Source organism: Synchiropus splendidus, unplaced genomic scaffold (assembly GCF_027744825.2).
Source record: "Synchiropus splendidus isolate RoL2022-P1 unplaced genomic scaffold, RoL_Sspl_1.0 HiC_scaffold_37, whole genome shotgun sequence".
In the NCBI taxonomy this organism is placed as follows: domain Eukaryota; kingdom Metazoa; phylum Chordata; class Actinopteri; order Syngnathiformes; family Callionymidae; genus Synchiropus; species Synchiropus splendidus.
In genome coordinates this window covers 142418-160549 of record NW_026527071.1, presented here as the reverse complement: position 1 = coordinate 160549, position 18132 = coordinate 142418, and the positions used below count along the sequence as shown (strand labels likewise).

The 18132-nt window shown below is 61.4% G+C and overlaps 2 protein-coding genes across 5 annotated transcripts in view; one reads left to right on the top strand and one right to left on the bottom strand.

Moving 5' to 3' along the window:
* The window catches only part of LOC128751765 (SH3 and PX domain-containing protein 2A-like), a 14773-nt gene extending 5453 nt beyond the window's left edge, over window positions 1-9320 (top strand). Inside the window, exons 3-15 of one of the 3 annotated variants that reach the window (XM_053852969.1) lie at window positions 3-78; window positions 574-650; window positions 869-960; window positions 1633-1658; window positions 1893-1937; window positions 2287-2415; window positions 2942-3055; window positions 3451-3534; window positions 3866-3983; window positions 4046-4437; window positions 4521-4570; window positions 4637-4756; window positions 5059-9320. In XM_053852969.1, the coding sequence (XP_053708944.1) occupies window positions 3-78; window positions 574-650; window positions 869-960; window positions 1633-1658; window positions 1893-1937; window positions 2287-2415; window positions 2942-3055; window positions 3451-3534; window positions 3866-3983; window positions 4046-4437; window positions 4521-4570; window positions 4637-4756; window positions 5059-6861 (3126 nt within the window). In that variant the 3' untranslated portion in view covers window positions 6862-9320. The remainder of the gene's footprint in view (window positions 1-2; window positions 79-573; window positions 651-868; window positions 961-1632; window positions 1659-1892; window positions 1938-2286; window positions 2416-2941; window positions 3056-3450; window positions 3535-3865; window positions 3984-4045; window positions 4438-4520; window positions 4571-4636; window positions 4757-5058) is intronic. The other 2 variants (XM_053852971.1, XM_053852972.1) reach the window with 2 other exon arrangements.
* On the bottom strand, window positions 3165-18132 carry neurl1aa (neuralized E3 ubiquitin protein ligase 1Aa). 2 transcript variants are annotated; one of them, XR_008413295.1, is made up of 7 exons: window positions 17975-18132; window positions 15157-15407; window positions 14485-14806; window positions 12942-13613; window positions 11346-11480; window positions 10871-11215; window positions 3165-10824 (listed from the first exon to the last, which is right to left on the bottom strand). XR_008413295.1 is itself a non-coding variant. In XM_053852991.1 (6 exons), the coding sequence occupies exons 1-6, from the start codon at window positions 18006-18008 to the stop codon at window positions 10983-10985; spliced, it is 1647 nt and encodes a 548-aa protein (XP_053708966.1). In that variant the 5' UTR covers window positions 18009-18132; the 3' UTR covers window positions 3165-10982. The 2 variants fall into 2 exon arrangements, 1 of the variants encoding a protein (XP_053708966.1); XM_053852991.1 differs by having other exon boundaries at window positions 3165-11215.

Below are 18132 nucleotides of genomic sequence, written 5' to 3'. Positions count from 1 at the left end.
AGATGCAGATTCTCGACAAGTTTCCCATCGAGGGAGGCCAGAAGGACCCGAAGAAGAGGATCATTCCCTTCCTACCAGGTCTGCACTTTCAAATGTGTGTGTGTGTCCGCGATGAATGATGCGGCAGAGGAGCTGACGCTCATCCCCTCTGTGTCTCTGTCTGTGTCTGCTTTGTTTGTCCTGCTCCTTGACAAAACACTGTCCTTGTGAGGACCCTGGGACATTGTGGGGACACTGGGCCGGGATTTGAGGACAAAGACTTCAGGCGCAGACCATCGTCCACAAAACGAACTCAGTGCTTTCTAACCCTAACCCATTCTTTGTTAAAGTTACTTTGCTACAAATAGATGCTAACAACAGTGTTTTACAAAGCACGTTGTCGGGGGTGGGGTTAGGGGCGGGGCTATGGGTTGGAGGCGGGGCCTGGTCAGGTCAGCCCTGTGTTTTGGGCGAGAGGCTGGGGAAAGGGTGAGAGCAACACAAGTGAGGGTGGAGTCTGGCCGCGGCTGTGCCAGTCATGTGACCGCCTTTTGGGATGTGGCGTCTCAACGTGCTCCTCTCTCCTCTCCTCAGGAAAAATCCTCTTCCGCAGGAGTCACGTTCGGGACGTGGCCATGAAGCGCCTGCGGTTCATCGACGACTACTGTCGGGTAAACTCTCTCCACGTGCCGGGGTCCGAGGCCGCGGCTCCAGTTGAGCCCTGCGCTTCAGACGCGCCTGATGCATGAGCACATTTCGGCGTGGGCCGCTGAATGAATGATTCCCAGCCGGCAGATGGATGTTGAGAGTGAAAGTGGATCCTGCGGTGTGGCGCGTGGCAGGGGCGGAGCCGCGCTCCCGGCCTCAGCCCTGTCTCTCTTGTGCCCAGGCCCTGGTGCGACTGCCTCCTCAGATCTCCCAGAGTGACGAAGTGCTGCGCTTCTTCGAGACCAAGGCGGAGGACGTCAACCCGCCGGTGGAGTGAGTGTCTCCCCTCTCCCACCGCTGAACCAGACCCAGGGGGCGCGTCCCTGCTCCTCCCCGTCTCTCCGGAGTGATCCGGGCCTGTGCCGACGGCGAGATGGACGGGGGCAGTAGGTTTCCTCTACATGGCGCCAGCCGCCTGCAGAGGGCAGACAAGAGTCCTCATCTGTTGAGGGGGGGTGTGGAAGAGCGTGAGACGCTGATGTCGGCGCCCTTCTCCAGATGACCCAGCCCTGCTGCTCCTCTCTGCTCCCGTCCCGCAGGACCGGCTGGTTCTGTCCTGTGGTGACATGAATGGAGTCTTTATCTGGACCAGAATGGGCCTCATTGTGACTGCAGCGGTGGAGGGAGGACCCCTGCTGGCTGCAGCGGCGCACGAGCGCTCGCTGGGCCACTCAGCGATGTGAGCTCCAGAGAGGCTGACGAGTCTCACGGCCAGCTCTTCCACCCCATCAGAGCGGCGCTCAGCAGGCAGGGGGCGCTCGAGTCGCGGCCGTCATTGTCCGTTAAGCAAGGCATCTCCTGCAGGGGAGGGAGAGGGAGAGGAGGCAGAGGAGGGTGGAGGTCACGTGACCTGTGGGTGTCTGCCGCCCGCAGGCCCGGCTCTGGTCCAGACGCTCCTGCAGCGCCTCTGCTGATCATGTCTCTCTTCTGCTGCTTCTCCTGCAGGGACTACGGATCCAAGCGCAAGTCGGGTGAGTGGGACCCGAGCCTCTCAGCTGCAGCGGCTCCAGACCCGGTGGCAGCTTCTCCAACTCTCTTCAGACTGGGAGGGAAGTCAGGCTCCTCTCCACTCAGCTGAAGGCTTCAGTGGTCAGCAGGACCCAGTGAGAGCTGGGCCGGGTCCAGCGGCGGCAGCTCCTCCTCTCCGGACCCCAGCAGACCTGCTGCCTCTGACATCTCTCTCTGCTTCTTCTCTGTGGCTGCAGTCTGGATGTACGGTTTCACTGAGAGTCCCAGGAAGGAGGCGTCAGGTGTGTGTCCTCTTCTGTCCACGCTCCAGCTCTGTTCTGACCCGAGCCAAGCGCTGGCCGGTGTGGGGCGCGAGCTCACCACTCACTGATGAGAGCTGCTCCTTCTGGCAGTGAAGGAGTTAAGAGTGGGAATGGGACGGACCTTCTCTTCTCTGTCTCTCTCTCACACGCGCACGCACACACACACAGCGCTCATCTGTTTCTATTTAGGGACGGCAGATCTGCTGCCCCTCCTTCCTCTCCAGCTGCTCTTCACCGTCCTTCACTCGCATGCATCCATGACTCCCCAGACTGGCAGCCCGGCTCGGGCCGATGGCGCGCCGGCTGATGAGCGCTCTCTGGTGTTCAGGGCTGGAGGCACTGGAGCCCATGGTCCTGGAGCAGTACGTGGCTGTGGCCAACTACGAGAGGCAGGAGAACTCGGAGATCAGCCTGAAGGCCGGCGAGACGGTGGACGTCATCGAGAAGAGCGAGAGCGGTGAGTCCCGTCCTGGGGAGGGAGAGAGAGTCAGGGCTGGGTCCAAAGACCTGGGCTCCCAGGACCAGCTCACGAGTGGCATCTATGAAACTCAGTCACAACAGAGGTGGAGAGGCCCTGGTCTCCCGGCCGCACGGCGTGAGCTGCAACACAAAGTTCACAAATGAACGTGTCGGCAAGCGCAACACGCTCAGTGAATAACATGACGGAAGCATCAGAAGAGTCAGAATCAGCATAGAATTCTGACACACAAACTAACAAAAACATGACAGCGCAACAGACATGGCAGCACTCGTCCGCCTTCTCATTCCCCTGAACTCTGATTTCATCCCGCGGCTGGAGTTACATGCCGTCAGGACCAATGATGGCGAGCTGAGTCAGCAGAAAGATCGGCAGCGCCGGCTGAACGGGCCAGAGGCCCAGATGTGCGTGAGTGCGCGTCTGTGTGCGTGAGTGCGCGCGCGTGAGCCGGCTCCGCCTCCTGCTGGTCTGTGGTGGCCTGCTGGACTCATGAGCGTCTCTGCAGGTTGGTGGTTCGTCAGCACGGCAGAGCAACAGGGCTGGGTCCCTGCCACATACCTGGATTCTCAGAATGGAACCAGGGACGATCTGGAACTGGGCACCTCCAGGACCGGTGAAGGTGAGAGCCACTGAGCTTCTGTGAACTCTGCGTCACCAGGTGGAATGGAACGCGAGCGGCTCCTGCTGCTGCGTGGCTCCTGCTCACGCAGCCCCCCCCGCCCCCGTCATCCCCGTGGAGGCCTCGTCCAGGCAGCAGCTCTGCCCGACACGAGGAACCTGCCTGACCCACCACTGTCCGTCACCTGCACAGGAGCGTGTTGCTGCGTCACTTTGGCCACTGGCTTCCCGATGGATGGAGGAGGAGGCGGAGAGATGTGACCTCCTGTTCTCTGAGGTCCTGATCATCTCAGCGTGCAGGGGTCCTCAGCTGCGGCAGCTTCTTTGCCTTCTAACCCATGGTTTTAAAACTGGGCCCTGTCTTTCTTTGCACATCTTCATCATCCTGATCTGCAGTCACCAAGAGGCGCAAGTCCCACCTGAAGAGACTGGACCGACGCTGGACCCTGGGGGGAATCGTCAACCGCCAGCAGAGCAGAGGTGACCACGGGCTGCGCCGGACGGGATCTTCTCTCCAAAACACAGGGCTCACCTGAAGCAGGACTCTGGACCAGACACACGCTCACACCTGCCCTCAAACCTGTGTTGGCAAAGGGACATTGAGTGTGGGCGCTTGTTGTTTGTCTCTGTCGGAATGGAACGCTGCTGTGCAGGTGTGTGTGCAGGTGTGGGTTCCACTCTGGTCCAGGTGAGCCATGTGTTCAGGGGGAGAGGCTGGGGAAAGGGCCATAGAGGAGGAGGTCCTCACAAGGACAGAGACAAGCGAGTGTCAGGACTAAAAAGTGGCCTCTTCTCTCCCACTTGTCTCCAGAGGAGAAGTACGTGACGGTGCAGTCGTACGCGAGTCAGGGCAAGGACGAGGTGAGCTTCGAGAAGGGCGTCACTGTGGAGGTGATCCAGAAGAACCTGGAGGGCTGGTGGTACATCAGGTGAGGAGTGGCTCCCGGCCAGCGGCTGACTGCTGACGCCAGACGTGACGCTCGCCCTGCAGGCACCAGGGGACGGAGGGCTGGGCGCCGGCCTCCTACCTGAAGAAGCTGAAGGAGGACTTCTCCTCACGCAAGAAGACGCTCACCGGTCCGGTGGAGATCATCGGCAACATCATGGAGATCAGCAGCCTTCTCCAGAAGAAGTCCGTCAGCGAGAAGGACATCCAGACGGACGCGGAGGTGGGCGCCGACGCTGCGGAGCGCCACCTTTCCAAGAGCGAGATCAGTCTGCCCGTGCCATACAGCTCGGAAATCAACGCCGAGACGGGCCGCCGGCTGAGCGCCGGCCGGGACACCAACAGCCCGTGTCTGGGCTTGATCGCCGCCAGCTCCGTCGCTCACCATGCCGGTGCGCCGGCCGTGGCCCGAGTGGCGCCCCATCGCGTGGAGATCGGTGAGTTTGGCCGCGCGCTGCGGTCGCTTCTCCTGGCAGACCTCTGCCATGGCCCTGAGCTGCTTGTCTTCCGGATTCACCAGGATCCCCCAACCTGCGGCAGAAGCCCCCCCCGAGGCGAGAGAGCCACCTGGTGAGTCACATCTCAACGCAATGGGGTGAATGACCACAGCCTGTTCTCCTCTTGGTCCCTGGGCAGGGTCTCCACCTGCCCAAACCTCCAGAGCCCCCTGCTGTTGAAGCGGAGTACTACACCATCGCAGACTTCCAGTCCTCCATCTCCGACGGCATCAGCTTCCGAGGCGGACAGAAGGCCGACGTAAGAGCCGGACTCATCGCACACACCGACACTGACATGACACTGACATGACACGACGGGACACGGACACGACATGGACACGGACACGACACGGACACAGACGGGACACGACACCGACGGGACACGACACCGACAGGACACGACACCGACGGGACACGACACCGACGGGACACAACGAGGAAAGCCCAAAGACACAAACAACAAAGTTGGACAGAAGAGGCATTTGACCGAACCACTGAGCCCTCATTCGCCGTCCCACTCAACAGATTTGTCCGTGACGCTTCACTCTCCGTCTTGTGCAGGTGATCGAGAAGAATCCCGGTGGCTGGTGGTACGTGCAGATTGGCGAGAAGGAGGGCTGGGCTCCCTGCTCCTACATCGACAAGCGCAAGAAGCCCAACGTCAACCGCCGGAGCAGCACCCTGACGCGACCCAAAGTCCCGCCACCCGCTCCGCCAGTCAAGAGACAGGATGCAGAAGAGCCACCAGCGGCCAAAGGCTCCGAGCCGGCGCCCCGAGCGGCCTATGAGGAGCCCCAGTACGACGTCCCTGCCGCCGGCTGCGACGGAGAGTCAGACTCTGAGTGTGTGAAGGAAGCTGGAGGCAGCTCTGCCACCATCCAGTACCAGCAGTCTCCCCCCGCCAGCAAGGCCGGCCCAGCCTCCTGTCAGGCCTCACCCGTGTTCGGCCGCCGGAGGACGTCCTACCGATCGGTGGAGGAGGTCTCCAAAGCAGAGAGTGTGTATGAGAACGAGGGCTTCAGAGCCAGCGGGGCAGCAGCCAAAGGATCCAGCGAGCCCAGCTCCCCCAGGAGCTATCGCTCCTCGACGGTCCCACGGAAGCCCTCGGGCTCTTCCCCTTTAGCAGGTCGCCCCATCAAAACGGTGACTCCCGACATGACTCGCAGGAGCCAGACCCTGGGGAGGCAGCTGGACGGCGGCCTCAGGTCCCAGGACGACAGTCTGCGTTCCTCCTCTTTCAAGGCGTCAGCGTTGGGCCGTAGCGTGGAGCACAGGATCGGACAGAGCCCCTGCTCGCGGCCCAAGCCCTCCGTGAGACCCAAGCCCCTGCTGACCAAATCGGAGCCTCACAGTCCTGAGAGGAGCGAGGCCGGCTCCTTAAGACGCCAGCTCAAACCCGCCGCTCAGTTCCGGCACGGTCTGAAGCCCTCGTGCGGCGAGCCGGCGTCCGTGGGCTCCGCGTGTTCCCGGAGCACCTCGGACCTGCCCTCCGTCTACGCTCAAGGAAGCCGCGCCCACACTCTGTACCGCTCCGTCGACGCCTACCAGAAGGTCCAGGACTCGGAGATCAGCTTCCCGGCCGGCGTGGAGGTGGAGGTCCTGGAGAAGCAGGAGAGCGGGTGGTGGTACGTCCGCAGGGGCGCCGAGGAGGGCTGGGCTCCCTCCTACTACCTGGAAGCCAGCAGCACAGTGGGGGACGGCGGGAGGTCGGAGTGCGGCAGGGCGTCCGACGGTCTGGAGAAACACCTCCAGCAGCAGCCGGCGCGGCAGAGGAACAGTCCGCCCATTCCCTCCAAACCTCCGGGAGGCTTCTCCAAGCCCTCGGGCCTGGCCAACGGAGGCGTGCGAATGAGGAACGGAGTCCGACAAGTGGCCGTGCGGCCGCAGTCCGTCTTCGTCACCGCCACGCAGCCGGCAAAGGAGAGCGCCCACCTGACGGGGTCCCTGCGCCGCAGCGACAGCCGCGGCAGGAGCCATCACTACAGCTCCGGCTCCGCCACGCTGGGCGTCCGACGAAACGCCTCCTTCAGCACCGTGCGGCCCCACGTGGTGGTGGAGAGCCAGCGGCCCGCCGACAGGTCCGCTCTCACCTCTGCGGCCGGCCAACGCAACGGCGCCTCCGTGTCCACGGTCCGGCCCAAAGCGGCCGAGACGAAGCAGCCGAGCCGCGGCGGTTTGGGACGAGAGCTTTACGTTTCCATCGCTGACTACCACGGGGACGAGGAGACCATGGGCTTCACAGAGGGCACCTGTCTGGAGGTCCTGGAGAGGAACCCCAACGGATGGTGGTACTGCCAGGTGCAGGACTGTCTGCTCCCCCGCAAGGGCTGGGTCCCGTCCAACTACCTGGAGCGGAAGAAGTGAGGCGCTCAGCGTGTGAGAGCAGCGCGGCCGAGGGTTGCAAACGGAACCAGCGCGTCTCCTCATGTTTCCGTGGCCACGGAGGTCCGGCCAACAAGTGCCTTTCCGGCCACGTCCGAGACGCTTCCGCTGAGTCTCGCTGTTGTGCCGTGAGCCCTGACTGCGGTCGGGTGAGATGGCTTTCTTCAGAGAACGGCTCAGTCTAGTGACATCACTTCCTGTACCTTCTGACCTTGCTGCACCATGAAGGTCAGCTCTCCACCCACGAGGGGAAACACCCTGGCACCCGGACTGCTGGAAGCCTCTTTATTTATCCGTCTATCTGTCATAAAACCAAAGAAGAGAACATTTGAAAATGATGTGCGCGACGCGGCCTGCAGCCCCTGGTGTTTCTGAAGGTCTGGTCTGAGGTTCCCCTCATGTCGGGCGGAGGCCAGGAGTGTGGCTGGTCTCCTGTCAGCAGCTCCAGTTTCCGGGGCAGATCCAGACGGCAGCTCCACTCTCATGCTGAAGTGACTGTCAAGGTCCGGAAATGAGCTGATGCTCCACATGCAGCCGACTCGGGTGGACCTTTGCTCAGTGACCAAGTCCAGAGGAAGTCCAGCTTCTCTGCTCAGAATCCTTGAATGACATCCGCCAAGTGCCACGCCGGCGACCAGCAAGTCTCTTTGTATGTCGAAAAAGTGCGGCGAAATATTTGGTTGCTTGTTTTCTCACGTGATGAGTGGTGAGCTGAAGCTTCAGCCGACCACCTCCCTTTGGTTCCTGCGGTGAGCGATGGAGGACGGATGATGGCCGTCTGATGTGGAGCTGGAAGGACTGTGACCCGTGACCGACAGACAGCGTGACGCTCTTCTCTCTCGCTCCTGGCTGTTTCTCTTCCTGTGAGGACGTGTGCAGAGGGACTGAAGCTGGTCTGCGGAGCTGCGTCCTCCGCTCCATCAGCTCTTCACGTTCGTGCCTGAGTCTTTGATTTGCAGGTTGAAGGTTCCAGAGAAGAACCTGGTTTGTGGACCTCCAATGCCTCGTCTGGTGCCTGCTGCTCTCTTTGGACCCGGGTTCTCCATCCGTGGGCTGCTGCTGTGAATCTGTGGTGAGGAATCTTCAGCGTGGCTGGGGGTGGTGGAGCCACATGGCAGACGGTGATGCCAGGTCATGTTCTGATCCGGATGTGAAGCCGTCACTCACTCGCCAACTGTCCACCGTGAGCAGGAGGACGTGTCCCGCCCCGGGCAGCGTCTGTGGCGTCACGGTGAGGTCAGGGCCAGTGGAGAGAAGGTCTGACCCAGGACGTGGTCCGCCAGTGAGCAGCGATCGCCCTCCTCAGCCGTGTGCCTGCGTGACGAAGCCAAGCCGCTGACCTGCGAGTCAGTACCCGCCGTCGTCCCGAACCTCGCCGCCACCACGTTCTTGTGCTGGAGCGCACTTTGAGAAGCGGATGTTTTCTACCGCGAACCTGTATTGTCGACGTGTAGGCAGCGGCCACGTGACCCGTGCGGAGCGCATTAAAGGCCACGTCCTCACGCATCTGTGTCCAGGTTTCTCCAGGTCCCGAGTCTCTGCAGACCCGCACATCTCAGTCACGTGGGACACGATGACGCCATCACTTGACTGAGCAAGAGTGTTGTTCCAAGGTCATCCACTAGATGTCACCATCGCTCCCGGCGCAGGTCCAGCTGATCCTGATCTGGGCCGCCAAGACTCCTGGGCCTTGTCATGACCAGAGCCACAGAGCAACACTGCGCGGTGACACCCAAAGTTCTCCTCTTCATCTGCGTGCTCCTTCGCGGATAGTTTTCTGGTGCCACACTCAGCCACCGGGCGTCGCGGGTTCTTTCGGCCCCTCTCTGGCCCGGGAGCCTGTGTTGACCTCTCGCACCTTCACAGACTCTCCACCAGCGCGTTGTCATTCTCTGATGGGTTGGGTGCCACGCTGCCGGGACACTGCAGCGCCGCCGCCGCCTCCTCTCTCCAAGCATTTGAACAAAACAAGCAGCGCATTCAAGACGGGTGCGGTTTGTTCCGACCCCTGCGTCAGACCCGCAGCATGTGTGACACGGAACACCACGATTCAAAGGGAACTTTATATTTGGTCATCTTCAACGTCGACACGTCTACAATCAGCAACCTCTTAAAGTGACATGGATCATCCACCAGCTGCGCACGCGTCATTATAAATACACACACACACACACACACAGCTGAAGTCTGGGGCCCAACACAGGCGGCTTTCTACCTCTGAGACGAACCTCCGATTGTTTACTGCAAAACCCTCCCGAGCAACACAAACATTGTGACTAATGTGAAACACACAACAAATGTTCTCATCATCGAACACCAGCGAGAAGAGAGAAGACATTCACAGGAGTCAAGAAAGAGGACGAAGCAATGACAGGAGTGAGACGAAGGAGTGAGAGGGTGGAACAGAGAGGGTGAAGGAGTGAGAGGGTGAAGATGTGAGAGGGTGAAGGAGTGAGAGGGTGGATCAGAGAGGGTGAAGACGTGAGAGGGTGAAGGAGTGAGAGGGTGGAACAGAGAGGGTGAAGGAGTGAGAGGGTGGAACAGAAAGGGTGAAGGAGTGAGAGGGTGAAGGAGTGAGAGGGTGGAACAGAGAGGGTGAAGGAGTGAGAGGGTGGATCAGAGAGTGTGAAGGAGTGAGAGGGTGGATCAGAGAGGGTGAAGGAGTGAGAGGGTGAAGGAGTGAGAGGGTGAAGGAGTGAGAGGGTGAAGGAGTGAGAGGGTGGATCAGAGAGGGTGAAGGAGTGAGAGGGTGGAACAGAGAGGGTGAAGGAGTGAGAGGGTGGATCAGAGAGGGTGAAGGAGTGAGAGGGTGGAACAGAGAGGGTGAAGGAGTGAGAGGGTGGAACAGAGAGGGTGAAGGAGTGAGAGGGTGGAACAGAGAGGGTGAAGGAGTGAGAGGGTGAAGGAGTGAGAGGGTGGATCAGAGAGGGTGAAGGAGTGAGAGGGTGGATCAGAGAGGGTGAAGGAGTGAGAGGGTGGATCAGAGAGGGTGAAGGAGTGAGAGGGTGGAACAGAGAGGGTGAAGACGTGAGAGGGTGGATCAGAGAGGGTGAAGGAGTGAGAGGGTGGATCAGAGAGGGTGAAGGAGTGAGAGGGTGGATCAGAGAGGGTGAAGGAGTGAGAGGGTGGAACAGAGAGGGTGAAGACGTGAGAGGGTGAAGGAGTGAGAGGGTGAAGGAGTGAGAGGGTGGATAAGGGATGAAGGAGTGAGGGTGAAGGGGGAGCAGCAGCAGCGCGTGGGAGCCTTGTGGGTTTGAGGGTCATGTACAGACGCAGCCACCATGTGAGACCTGAGATCTGCTTCACTAATTTGAGTCCGTCTGGGAGTCATCAGGGTGAGTCTGGAGGAGACCACCAGGGGGCGCACACGTCTTGCTGTGAGAGTGTCCTTGGGTTTCTGGACTGTCAGGTGTGTGTCCAGGGCAAACAACAGAAGAGCTCCTGCAGAGATGTTCCTCTGCTCCTCAGATTAGATCACGCCGTCCCCATAGAGCCCACGACCCAAATAGCCGGTCACCAGAACCAATACAAGGCGGGTGTGTAAACACTTTAGAAAAACATGTGCTTCCACGCTCCTGAAGGTGACGCAGTGATTCACTCGCTCATGGCGAGCTGCAGGTTGTGCCACGCGGATTAAGGCCGAGGTCCTCACAAGGACAGAGACAGACATGTGTGTGTTAGCACGGGCATGTGAGGTCAGCGTGACCCCAGTGCTGGTGAACGGATGAAAAGCTTCATCCTCTGGTGGCTGTCGCACAGCGAGCGAGCGAGCACAACAACATGGCGACCGAAAACAACCATGACGTCTTCTACTCGCAGCTTCTACATCAACACCATCATCAACACCACGGCGACACGAAGCTCACGTGGGACGACCTGGTCCGGACACGAGGGCGGACCTGGTCCGGACATGAGAGAGGACCTGGTCTGGACACGAGGGCGGACCTGGTCTGGACACGAGGGCGGACCTGGTCCGGACATGAGAGAGGACCTGGTCCGGGGACGAGGGAGGACCTGGTTCGGAGACCTGGGACGACCTGGTCCAGAGACCTGGGCGGGGTCCTCTCCACGTCAGTCCGGGCAGACGTCCGTGGATGGGACACCTACGTGCTCCGGTAGGTTTTGATGATGTCCTTGATCTGCCGTCTGCAGATGGGGCAGCAGGCGCTGGGCGTTTTCTTCAGCTTCAGGCCGCAGGAGGAGCAGAGACACATGTGTCCGCAGGCGTAGATGACGGTGTCCACCGCGTTCTCGTAGCAGATGGAGCACTCACTGGAGCCGGGCCCGCGACCTGACGGGGATGTGGGCGACTCGGTGGGCGAGCGGGGTGTGGTGCCTGAAAGACAAAGCTCCGTCACGGCGCCATCCACAGTCATGGCAGGGCGGCGTCAGCGAGGGACAGTTGGACCCTATTATGTCTACTTCCGGTCCCCCGACTCGGGCCCCCAGGGGTCCGGTGAACTCACCTGCTGCTGAGCACAGACCTCCGTTCAGGACCGGGTCAGAGCCGCCGCCGCTGCCCAGAGCGCAGGGGGTGCGAGGCGAAGAGGAGGGTGAAGCGGGGCCGGACGAAGGCCCGGGGTCCTGACCATGAGTGGAACCTGAAGCAGGGAGGAAGCTGCTGTTACTGTGCTGGGTCACGGCGGGACCGTTGAGTCACGTGACCTCCTGGACGCACAGCGGCGCCGTGACGGGTCAGTCGGAACAGCTGCTGTTGCCGAGGGGCGCCAAAGTGCTGCGCGCTTGTGTGTATCAGCCCCCCTCCCCCGCCTCTGTCTGCCAACCTCGGAGCGCTAATCCCTCCGGCAGGCGGTGCCGGTTCTGATCCGCCTCTTCTGCCAGCGATGAAACAGACGCTGGAGCAGCTGCAGGGCTCCTCTGGTCACCAGTGGCCATGAGGCCGCAGCAGAGACGCGGCAGGCTCCCGCTGGTTCCCACCACATCTGGGTTTGCCGTGGAGCAGACGGCAGGCGGCTGCGGACGGACGGGGGAGTCCAGGGAGAGACGGTGGAAGCAGGAGAGTCACAGGAGACGAAGCACTTCTCTGGACGGGGAGGAGTGAGACGCTCCCCACGGTCCACAGGACGTCTCCACCGATGCTGTCAGCCTGATGGAATCTTCAGAGCTGCAGCCTCCTCAGCCGTCACAGAGAGGTTGGTCCACACTGGACTCGCCTCAGAGTGGACACTCGAGTCGCCTCAGAGTCCACACTCGACTTGCCTCAGAGTCAACACTCGACTTGACTCGCCTCAGAGTCCACACTGGACTCGCCTCAGAGTCCACACTCATGTCGCCTCAGAGTCGGGTGTTGACTCGCCTCAGAGTCAACAATCGACTCGAGTCGCCTCAGAGTCAACACTGGACTCGCCTCAGAGTCAACAATCGACTCGAGTCGCCTCAGAGTCAACACTGGACTCGCCTCAGAGTCGAGTGTGGACTCGCCTCAGAGATGAGTGTGGACTCGCCTCAGAGTCCACACTCGACTCGAGTCACCTCAGAGTCAACAATCGACTCGAGTCGCCTCAGAGACGGGTGTTGACTCGCCTCAGAGTCCACACTCGAGTCGCCTCAGAGACGGGTGTTGACTCGCCTCAGAGTCCACACTTGACTCGCCTCAGAGTCCACACTTGATTCGCCTCAGAGTCCACACTCGAGTCGCCTCAGAGTCGGGTGTGGACTCGCCATCTTTGGAATCAGAGGGTGGGCTCTCCGACTCATCACCCAACACGTCGGTGTTGGAGGTCTGAAGATGGCGCTCTTCGCTTCAGGGCTCTGGGAGTCCAGCAGGGCAGCTGGGCCACCTGGCAGCCGCACGCCAGTTGGAAGGTCGGGTGACGGAGGACCTCTCCCAGGAAATCACTCATCTGGAAACGGACTTCTTTATTTCCCTGCCCTGACCTTCCCCAGCGCCGCTTCTCGCCTGGAGGAGGCCAAACGTCACCCACCGCCGTCGCTGACCTTCTCAGGGCCTCGGCAGAGGGGCGTGACACGGGCTGAGCCGTGACTCCACCCGAGCCCAGGTAAACCTCTCGACAGTTGGCAGTCGTTCACACGTTACTCACCCAGAATCCTCAGCTGCGTCACGGCGCCGTGAAGACCGAAGAACATCCAGAGCGGCCGGGAGTCGTCCACGCACACCTGCATGCCCACGCCGCTGCCGTTGTGACTGAGGATCAGCTGGCCCTCGGGGTTGACCAGGAACCCCAGGATGTCGGCGGTCTGCAGCGGCGTGGGCACCCGGCACACGGCCCAGAACTCCTTCCTGTCCACCAGAGCCTCCGGGGTGCACGGCAGGTCGCCGGGCCTCAGCGCCGCCGGGTCACAGGAGGTCACGCCGTAGGACAAGGAGCCGAAGCCGGTGGGACTGGACTTGCTGACCTTGACGTAAACGGTCTCTCCGCGCCGCAGCGGTCGGTCGGTGAAGACCAGCGTTCGCTCTTCGCGCGCCTGCTCCGACCGGGCCACCGTCTGCGGGTCCAGAGCCGCGATGTGGGCGCCGCGCAGCTGGTGGAAGTGCAGCTGGCTGTCCAGCGCCGGCGGCAGCAGGGAGCAGCGCTGGGAGTTCAGGGAGTTCTGGGGAATGAGACAGGCGGAAGAGGCCAGGTGCAGGGCCTGGCGCCGCGAGGCTCCGCCCCCCTCCTCCTGCAGGTTCAGGTCGCACAAGCTGACGGACAAACGGGAGCGCAGGGACGAGGAGCGAGGTCGGAGGGCGTCCGCGGGGCCCGGCTCGCTGTCTGTGGAACACAAAGAGAGCGCCTGACTCTTTCCTGCGCAAACACTCGCCACAGTCGGTCAGGAGAAAACGGAGCAGCGGCGCCGCCTCCTCCTGTCAGACCGCTGGCCGGACCTGCTAACGTCGTGACCGCCGCTGATCCTGGACCTGCGCACATGGTCTGGGAGTCCCTGTGCTTGACCTTTGACCTCTACGAATCAAGTCCAGCCCCGCACCTAAAACTAGGTCCAGTGCTGAAGGTGTCAGTGTCAGTGATGGATGGAGGGGGGGAGTTAGAGAGGACCCCCCACCCCACCCGGGACCGGCCAGAGGACCAGTCTTCATCCTCGCGAGAATTCCACATTTGGTTTCTTTGTTTTCTGATGTCACCATCTTGCAAGCAGCGCTGGGGGGCGCCAGAGAGGTGGACAGGGTCAGTCTGGGAGCGACTCCACTCTGTCCACACCAGCACTGGAGATGAAGATGGACGCTGCGACCAGTGTTTACTGCAGCAGGGCTGGAGGTCAAAGGTCAGTGGGGGTGACTGGTGGAGACTGCTGACCTTGCAGCGGGAGCAGCGGACGGATCAGGCGGGAAGACCGAACCAGACGGTGGAAGGGAGCTAGTGTGTGTGTGTGTGTGTGTGTGTTGCTGTCCTTCTATCTGTGCGAGGACCTGTATGAGTTTTTAACCAACAGAGTGAGGCCGGTCCTCCGTTTGAAGGTCTAGACTACCAAACAGCTCCAGTCTGGTTCAGAGTACAGGTGAAGTTTAGCCATGTGTTTCAGAGGTTCAGGGGGAGCGGCCGGGGGAAGGTCCTCACTCAGACAGGAAGACCAACACGTGCGTGTGTGTGTGTGTGTGTGTGTGTGCGTGCGCCAGCCTGTCCCTACCCAGCAGCTGGACTCCGCGGGTCAGTCCGTAGACGTCGATCAGGGCCCAGAGCGGCTCCGCTGTCCGGACTCCACTGAAGAACAACATGGGGGAGGAGTCGTTGACGCGGTAGAAGACTCGGCCCTTCTTGTCCACCCAGAAGGAGACGACGTTCCCCTCACTTGCAAACTCCTCCGGCAGAGCTTTGGCCCAGAAGCCGCTCTGGGCCACCAGGTCCGGGCAGGCGTACTTGGGGAGGCTGTGTGGGCTGATCCTGCTGGGGTCCATGCAGGTGAAGCCCAGGCGCAGGGCGCCGCTCCAGCAGCTCTGCTTCTTGGTGATCTGAGGAGAGCAGAGGGCACACGGCTCACACCTCCTCACGGCCAGGTCCCCGGGCCCTGCCTCACTCCTGGTGTTCCAACAACCTGTGGTCTGGTCCAGCGACCGGCCCCAGCTGCCCCGTTCGCCTACTGGTGCCTTTAGTTAGTGATGCACTTGCTGACTGCAACCTGTTATTCATGCATGTATACATGCTGTGGGAGGAAACCGGAGAAAACCCATGCAAAGAACGGCGGTCCGGCCCGGGGACGGAAGCCGCACCCTTCGTTTGTTTTCCTTTGACACCTGGCGATGTGGGATTTAGGGACAGATCACCGGGTCCTTCACGCTGCCTCACGCGTCCGAGCCCTTACCTTGAGTCGGACCTGCTCGTAGAGAGCCACCGCCCGGTGGCTGAAGGTGATGGCGTTGCAGAAACTTCCCTGCCGCTTGACGCTCTTCTGGGCCGGGTCCATGGCGATCTGAGAGCCTTTGGCGTGGGGGTGGAAGAGCAGCGGGCTGAGAGGGAGGGCGGCGCCGGCCACGCCGCACGGCGCCGGCAGACGTGGCTTGGCTCTGTGGGGACAGCGCTGTGAGGCGGAGGGGAAGGGACCGCCCAGCGAGTCTGTCAGGAACAAAGACACCTGATCAGCAGGTCGTCCAGTCACACGTCCACAACTGTCACCGACTCGGGAGCCGCGGAGCGGCCAGAGGAGCCGGCCTGGGGCGGCCTGCGGGCCCAGGCTGTGGCGCTGTGGAGCCTGCAGCAGAGGCGCTCCGGCGCTGCCCCGAGGGAGCAGCTGCTCTGCTTCAACCGAACCTCCTGACAGCGGAGAAACCGGAGCAGGCTGGTTTGCTCTGGCCGCGGGACACAGCGCCGATGAGGCCTTTGTCTCGCCGCACGGCGCTGCATCCGCGAGGCCTGAATGAACTGGGACCAGTAAAGAGACGCAGCTGTCCCAGGCCCGGCTCCAGTCAGGCAAGTTGCCCGGCAACCAGGAGGCTGAAAGATCCGGATCAGTGTTGCTTCAGTTGCTGATCTTGAAGCCGCAAACAAAGACAGGTTTGCCTCTTCGGACGAGCAGAACCAGGACGAGCGCCAAGTCCAAGTCTCCCCCCGAACCCAGGAGAGGACGGAGCTCCATTCGTGCTGCTCAGCGACTTAACATCACATGACCAGGAGCAGCAGGGACGACAGGCAGTGGTGGCGCCACCTGCAGGGAGGATCCACAGCCAAGCTGCTGCTCCAGACAAACGGAAGGTGCAAGTGCTCAAATATTTGCTCAGCAGGTAAATGACTTCCTGGAAGCGTTTGCCTTGCAGGTGAAGCCGGGTGACATCAAGCAAGAACCGGAGCAACGAGACGTTGTACGACGCAAAGGTCAGGATCCCAGGCCCACAGAGGTGGAACGCTCCGTTGTGACCGGGGTGAACCTGCACACCGCCGCGCGTCCGTCAGCCAGCGCCGAGTCGGATCCCAGCGAGGGCCAGCGGTCCAAACAAGACTCAAGCACGAGCAGCTCAGACATGGGTCGAGAACGAGCCACCACCGAGTGAAGCAACGTCCACATCGGGAGCTGATGCGGGACACCGCTGGTGTGACCCACTTCTGCATCATGTATCGACGGCTACTCTAAATTTAGACCCGAGCGAGGAGGCGGCAGCCACCGTCAGCCGAGGGAGCCCACTCCCCCGCTGACCTGGGTGGGATGAGGACGCCTGAGTCGGGAGTGGACGGGCTCCATGTTTGCAGGGCTGAGAATCCACACACATCACCGTACGCTGTGTCATGACGTACTGCGAGATTTCACACAGTCAAGTTCTGGTCAGCATTTGTCCGTTAGCCTCTTGTTTTCTGAGACCATGGGTGCACGTGTTGCCAACTGCAACTCAGTGATGGGAATATAAAAAACAGTATCTTATTAAAATGGTGGCTGGGGTTCCCCCTCACCGGGTGTCGGTTGGTCTTCAGCTGGGCACCCAACCCAGCATGGCTGAAGCTGATGCTGCGGGGCTTTCAGGTTGCCATGTTCCGCTGTCCAGATGGCACGCGGGGGGCGGCAGCCTCTGGTCCCTGATGTCTTGCTCACGGAGCTCTCGCGGCAGCGCTCTGTCAGCCAGTGGCTGCTGCGCGTGGTTCACGAGGAGGTGGCCAGGCCGCTGACGCTGACACACTCTTGGACCCTTCTGCCAGGACCAGACCATCAGCAGCTTCTGCCGCACACCTCCAGTGAGTGTGCCGACCATCAGCTGGAGCAGGACCAGACCATCAGCAGCTTCTGCCACACACCTCCAGTGAGTGTGCCGACCATCAGCTGGAGCAGGACCAGACCATCAGCAGCTTCTGACGCACACCTCCAGTGAGTGTGCCGACCATCAGCTGGAGCAGGACCAGACCATCAGCAGCTTCTGACGCACACCTCCAGTGAGTGTGCCGACCATCAGCTGGAGCAGGACCAGACCATCAGCAGCTTCTGCCACACACCTCCAGTGAGTGTGCCGACCATCAGCTGGAGCAGGACCAGACCATCAGCTGGAGCACGGGCTGGAGGACCTCCGGCAGGAGTCTCAGCCTCCTGGAGGAGCAGGCGAAGCTCAGCATGGAGGAGAACATCACGTGACCCTGCGATTGGCCTTCAACACTTGTGCGTCATGGTCCACTTCTCCTCATGAAGCGGTGCACCGGCGCCGCAGCGTGACCGACCTTCTGTGACTAATTGGCTTAGTCTTTTATTAGAGCGCTCAGGTGGAGAGCGTGGCGCTGAGCTGCTCTGGCTTCACAGGCCACAGAGACAGAGAGGTGCTCCCACGCAGCTGTGGAGCCACTTTTCCAAAGAGGTCTCCAACACACCGGCGGCAGGTCACATGACCCCACAGACGGAATATTCGCGGTGACGTCACTGACTCCGCGGCGCAACAAACAAATCAGCTCAGTGCAGGCCTCGAGGCGACGCACACGCACGCACAGACGCACGCGCGAGAACAGACGCTCCAGACCTCGGTCCCGCCGCGGCTCCGGAACAAAGCCCGAACTCCGCGCGGTTGACGCCGCCGCCACCACCTCACAGCCACTTGACGCGTGCACAACAAAAGGCGCCACCCGGTCCCCGTGATGTCGCGAGCGCGCACCTGAGCCAGCGGCTCCGCGACCCAGCCGCGGTGCCTCAGCACCGACGTGACGGAGGCTCTTACCGTAGAAGGCGCTGCGCGTCAGCTGGCCGCCCATGGCGCCGTGCAGGCGGCAGAGAGCGCGCGGGGCGGCCTACGGAGACATGACTGTGGCCGGGAGGTGAAGATGCCCAGCACCGGACTCGCGCTGATCCACACCTCCGCCCAGCGCGAGCGCAGAC